Source organism: Teleopsis dalmanni, chromosome 1 (genome assembly GCF_002237135.1).
Source record: "Teleopsis dalmanni isolate 2A chromosome 1, ASM223713v2, whole genome shotgun sequence".
Taxonomy (NCBI): Eukaryota; Metazoa; Arthropoda; class Insecta; order Diptera; family Diopsidae; genus Teleopsis; species Teleopsis dalmanni.
In genome coordinates this window covers 186,539,782-186,546,140 of record NC_051846.1, presented here as the reverse complement: position 1 = coordinate 186,546,140, position 6,359 = coordinate 186,539,782, and the positions used below count along the sequence as shown (strand labels likewise).

The 6,359-nt window shown below is 27.8% G+C and overlaps 2 protein-coding genes across 2 annotated transcripts in view; one reads left to right on the top strand and one right to left on the bottom strand.

Annotated features, from left to right (window-relative positions):
- The first annotated feature begins 1,477 nt into the window (after positions 1 to 1,477).
- Positions 1,478 to 1,929, top strand: LOC119670750. Its single transcript, XM_038081149.1, has 2 exons — positions 1,478 to 1,816; positions 1,871 to 1,929. The coding sequence occupies exons 1-2, from the start codon at positions 1,509 to 1,511 to the stop codon at positions 1,872 to 1,874; spliced, it is 312 nt and encodes a 103-aa protein (XP_037937077.1). The 5' UTR covers positions 1,478 to 1,508; the 3' UTR covers positions 1,875 to 1,929.
- A 4,156-nt stretch (positions 1,930 to 6,085) lies between these two features.
- Positions 6,086 to 6,359, bottom strand: part of LOC119666898 (transcriptional adapter 3-like) — a 992-nt gene continuing 718 nt past the window's right edge. The window contains exon 3 of the mRNA XM_038076176.1: positions 6,086 to 6,234. Coding sequence (XP_037932104.1) covers positions 6,086 to 6,234 — 149 coding nt within the window. The remainder of the gene's footprint in view (positions 6,235 to 6,359) is intronic.

The window sequence follows — 6,359 nt, the reverse complement described above, 5'->3', positions numbered from 1 at the left end:
ACTACTTTTTATTGATGCAACAGAGCTTAGAGAGCAGAGGTCGCAGTGCAAAATGTAAAATTAGTGATAAAACTAATATAAATATTATTCACAACAGAGGTGAAGAGCAAAAAATTATTCGTTTTTATGTTTACAGGTGGATTTCATTGATTTGCTATTAAATTTGGCCGCCAGTCTATATATAAAAATTGTATATTTATTTTACTATATTGAAGCAATAACAATGCTATTTAAATATTTTATATTAAAATTCATATATAAATAAATTGCTATTTTAATATCAAAATTTTTATTTAAATAAATTATGTAGGAGTTTTTTTTAGTGAAACTTAACCAAATTCAAAAATTTGCCGCAAAAGACTACCAGTTCTTGTCGTACTCTTTATTTCCACCCTTTTTCCGTCAAATACTTCCGTCACATTTGTGAATATTTTATTTTTTTCTTTTTTCATAAAATGTGCATAAATTATTTTTCAGTGGGCTTTATGTTAATACAAAAGTCTACAAACAATACTGACAATCAATTCAAAATTATGTCAGTTGAAACTGCTGTTCATACGCATTTACATACATAGTTGTGTATGCATGCATACATACGAATATGCGATAAGTTCGTCATATGTACTATAATAAATAAAAGAAACAAGTATCTATGAGTAGTACGCCGTTTAAATACTCAAAAAAGTATCTGCATATCATTTATATGAGCATTCTTTTAAACGCAAAAACAAAAACACGATCAGTTGAAACGCGAACGTTGAACGCAATTGAACGCTAAGCGCAAGTATCTTCATATCCGTAAAATAGCAATGAAATAAATATTTGTATCTCAAACAGAGAAAAAAAAAACACCAAAATACTTTATAGAAACAACAGATTGTTTACTGTTTAGAGCTTTTCTAAGTAAATTTACTTGTTTCGATTTATTGAACAATTAAAATTATTATTCCACACAGCAAATTAGAATTGCTAATTAGTAGCACAAATACTTGTGAGAAAAATTAAGAAACTATTTTTAATAATTAAAACTTCATTTCATTGAAAAAGTGACACGTTGTTAATAAAAATATAAGAAAAAATTTATAAATAAATTAAATCATAAAGCATTAAATTGCAAGTTTAAGAGTAAAAAAAACTTAAGAGTACTCTTTAGTTGTAAAGAGAATCTCACTTATTATAAATTGCGAGCTTCAACGCAAAGTGACGTTTACTGATAACAAACAAAAACAGTTGATAAAAGTCGGCAATCTACAGTCTCAAAAAGTTATTCATTTTAATCAGCAAATCTTGTTTCAGTCGTCAAAGGTCGGTCGTTAAACAAACGTTGCAATCGGAACAGCTCATAGCTTTTAATCGTGGTGGTCTCTTTATAAATAAAGAAAACGCATAGCATTTTTATCGCAAAAAAAAAATAAAAAAAAGATAAAAAATAAACAAATTAAATTACATAAAAGTGTATTAAAAAATATATTAAATACTTCTTAAAATTATTTAAAAAAATTAAAACAATGCCACAAATATCTCCAGATTCTATTGAAATTTTAAATCCAGTTGCCGCCTCTTCTAATACAAATACCTTAACACACAAGAATACCACTTGTTCCATTTGCCCCACAACTGAAACCATTCCAGAAAATGAATCTTTAATTAATTTAAGATCAACCGTTCTTCCAACACAAACAGCAGCAATGGATCGTGTTAATAGTAATGGTCGTGAACGTTCCGTAACTATAGGGGAACAAGATATGGACCAGTCTATTATTAATGGCATCAATTTAGATGCTTTTCATGGTTATAAACGTGAATTAGATCACAGGTAAATTAATTTTCCATTATTACAAAAATAATTTTTAAAATTATGACGTTCTAGATAAACAGTACACGATAACTGAAGTAGGTATTTTATCGTGAGACATTCACTTTAAGAACGCTTTTATTTATTATATTTGAAAGTACTTTACAGTGTACGTAATAGTTGAATCAATAAAAATGCTTATCAAATTGGCAATAAAAAATTTTTTCAACAGTCTGTGAAATAAATTAATTTAGTTTATTAACAAAGATAATAATAATATACTTAATATTTGGTGGGAATTTCAAATTCACAACAAGAGTTAATACATAATATGTATACTGTAAATCTTTGTACGCTATAAGTGTGAAAAAAATAGGTGTTATATTTTATAAACTAAGAATTGAATGCACAAGATATATTTATATTTAATTATAATTTAATTAATTTGTTTATGAGAGATATGGAGAATGACCAATAAAAATTCTTGTAAACTGTATTGGCTTGATCTCGAGGAGAAACACCAAAAGAAATTATATTTCAAGGTTCAGGCTTATTCAGATCCAAAAATCACCATTTTCTAAATATATTAAGGGATATGGAATTAGAAAGACTTTTTAGCTAATCGAGTAGCACACGATTTTCTTACACTTCAGCCACCTATATACCTAATTAACACCATCTATAAATAGATTATATATATAACATATATATCATATACTGTGGATAAGTTAATTTTTTATTTTGCCCATATTCCGCATTGAAAAAGAATAAAAAAAAAAGTTAATTAAATTAAATAACATAAATCAAATCTGTTTCATAATATTAATGTTGAAAATTGAGTTATTTTGCTCAGAGATATTAGTTGTTGCAATTTATCCGGTCAGTGTTTGATAAATCTAATATCCCAATAAAGTCTGTTTTAAAGATATTAGTTATGCTACTTTATTGTAAATCTAATGTCCCAATTGCTGCATATACGAATAAAGTCACTTGCCAACAAAATAAGAATTATTGAAATCAAATAAAATATTAACATGCCTCTTATAACTTTTATTTGTTTATTTAATTTTTAAGGAAGATGTTAGAAAAGAAAAATTTATAACGGTGTTTAAGGTCTAACATTTTAATCGACTACATTCTAAGTCAGCATTTTTTCAAAAAATTTTTAATGAACCTACTGAGAATTATAAGCACAAAGTGCAAGTTATCAACTTGTAAAACAGTCAATTGTTCTACCGAAACAAAATAAATTCAACAAAACAAAATTTTGTCTATCTTAAAACTATTTTTTATTTAATTAATTTTTTTTAGGGAAGTTAAAAGATCCGCAACAATTAACTATATTGCTGCGGATCTAATAACTCAAATAAATATACTTTAAACCAGCTCTTATTAAATTGTTTCAATGAACCGTATGAGAATTAAAACAATCAAATTATTTACTTTAAATTAGTTTCCTGAACTGTTTATGGTTATAATATATGTGACATAGAAAAGCACTAACACATCTGTACGCTTTGTATTACAGACCTAATACATGCATAACAAAGTTTGTATATATAATTCTCCATCAGTTGACAAAAAATTTTATTATAAACATAAAGGCAGTATATGATCAGTTGAGATATTAAGAGTACAACAGAGCTCAGCTGTAGTACTCCTAATATCTTCATAATAAATGCTTAAAATTAAAAATTGCTTATAGATGATGATAAATTACACTAATGGATTTATTTTTCATTTAGTCTATAAAAAAAATTTTATTTGAAAATATTTAAGAACGTAGTTAGTTTGGAAGTTGGAAGTTTTACAATGACTGAAAAACATTTTTTCGCTTCTGAAAGAATAAACAGTATTATAGTTAATATTTAGCTTTATAGTAATGTCAGCCTACTTACAAACAAAAAAAGATTTTCGGATATAACTAACTCTGAATTGTGTGTAGCTCAATGTTTAACGAATAAGATAAATACCGAACACTTTCTGCCCAAAACAACGCATTTGAATGTGCTTACTTTTGGAGAGGTTTCCAAAAGTAGTGAACTACAAAAACAATAATTTCTTTTATAATATTAAATATTTTATAATATTTAATTAAATTTTTGGCTGATCATACAGCTGTTTCGAGTATTGCCAAATACTTATAGTCAGTAAGTGGTCTTGGAACTACCATATTTTGTGTTTGAAATTATACGCAAGTATCAAGAATTGAACTCTTGCGCTGCCAAATTTGAGGCTCAGAGTCAGCGTTTTTTAACCAACTATTATTAAATATTATTGTCACCTCCGTCATAAGTGACGTTAAATGATAACTTGTATTAAAAACACGGTTGCCACTATAGGCTGAAAATTTATCCTGTAGACAAATGGCGGTTAGACCAAGGTACCATTTCTGTAAAAAAAGGTCCAAAATTTTTTTGGACCTTTTTATTTTTTCGTTTTGTGTTTTTCATAGTGTTATAAATGAACAAAATATAAAATAGTGCAAAGTTGCATTTATAAAAACAATTAATTGGAAATATCCACTATAAAGTTGGGTCGTCAAAAATGTACCATTTTTTTAACATGAGTACCAAACGAAAAAAAAGTACCAATTTTGGTACTAAAGTACCATAAGTGGCAACCGTGATTAAAAAGAAGAATAGTAATATAAGACAAAAAGGCTGTCCCCTAACTATATCCCAAAAATGCAAAATAATTCTTGAAGAAATCGTATTGGAGAGGAGGAGTTCATTATAAACTATTTCCAAGGCAGCAAAGAAAAATCTCCACAAAAAACTTACAAAACCTTTTTCAAATAATTTTGCTCCCATATGATCGCTTTCGTTTTTTGGGAAAAAATGGAAAAATGTCCTGTATATATATTTCAAACATCTTCAATCTTCCAGTTTATATTTGTTTCATTTTTTTTTTTTTTTTTTTTTTTTTTTTTTTTGAAATAATTGCTACCACAATACAATTTTAATTCAATCATTATCTCATTATTCACGGTTTTCTAAAAATATGCTTCCAACAACTTTGAAATGACCCATAAATTGAAATTTGTAATTAGTAAATATTTTTAGGATTTCATCATTTCGTTTAATATAAACAATTTCACACGGTGTTGCAACTAAGTTGAGTCAATAATCAGCTTCATTTCCCATATAAAAATAAATATTTTGCTTTAAAATTAACAAATCTATAGCAATGATAATTAAAGTAGTAGAGTATAGTAAAGTAATAATATTAATAAAATTGTTTCAAAATATCAATATACTTTTATTACGTATATGTATATATATATAAGTATGTATATAATATTATTGATTTACTTTGTTGCAATACTGGGAAACTCTAAAAAAAATATCAATGGCAGTATCTAGACATGCAAAGCCTGAATGAACGTACGCCGAATGCATGCAGTGCTTTTGCTTTATCTCGGTGCTTAGCTGCAAGGCATTGCAAAAATTTTCAGTCGACGCCAAAATACTTGAACTTAGCACTTCAGTATCTATGCAAATAATTACGTTATTCGCTATGAATCAACACTACTTAAGGCAAGTACTAATGTGCAAATAAATATATGAGAATAAGTAAACTATACTCGTATCGCATGAGTTGGAAGTATCTAGAAATACGTATGGTATCGCATCGTATCGTATCGTGTGATTTACGCAAATGCAAGTGAAGGCAATTATCTAGTTATAAGTGCTGCAAATATACAGTTGCCTTGGCAATGAATTAAATGCTTAACAAATTCTTAGCTTGAAATATACTCTTTACTGGAATTTATTACCAAAGACGATGATTGCGAGCACACTAATTGCAAATGCTAATATGTGCCAAATTCAACGAGGCATGCATTTAACGTTGAACACACAAAATATACAATCAGATCCAAGTATCTTTAAATTTTAACTTTTATCTTTTTTTTTAATTAAAAACTTAACAAAAATCTCTATCAGAGCAGAAAGTGAAATATTATTTTGCTCGTAATCATGAAAAAAATATTTATAGTCGCATTTGTGTAACTAAAATGAATGTGCAGTAGATTATATACAGCCTAAGAACGTTTTGACTGGCTTATTATTCATCATGACATTATCATTTCCAGCAACATCGGTACAATTTCTCATATTTCTTTCTTCTCGAAATACTTCTTCTTTCACATCTATGTCTTTACCGTATTGTGTCCTTTAATGTATCGCAAATACGCCAATGTTGTCCATGTTTTTTTGTTAGTTCTTTTCAACTTATTTATCTTCATCGCCTTTATTTTCCTTTCTCTGTTAAATAACTAATTTTATATTAAATTTGCAAATCCGCCGAAAATCCCAGCGCGCATGTTAACACAATAAAAAATCCATTGCCGGTCTTGGCGCTCAGTACTGGCGCAGTTGCCACTGCAGCGCCGGAAATCCTTTTCTCCGCAATTTGCCTTGATTTAATGTTAATATCTGTAGGGAATATATGTATAAGTAAAATAAATTGAGTTTCATTTAATTTAGTATATGTGAGCATCGTAAGTTTTCCTTTATGTATGTACGTGTACCGATGTGCATTTGGCTTGTTTAGGGATAAC

What these genes read in the sequence shown, in the direction of transcription:
- LOC119670750 (XM_038081149.1), top strand. Translation starts at nt 1,509, where the DNA reads ATGCCACAAATATCTCCAGATTCTATTGAAATTTTAAATCCAGTTGCC.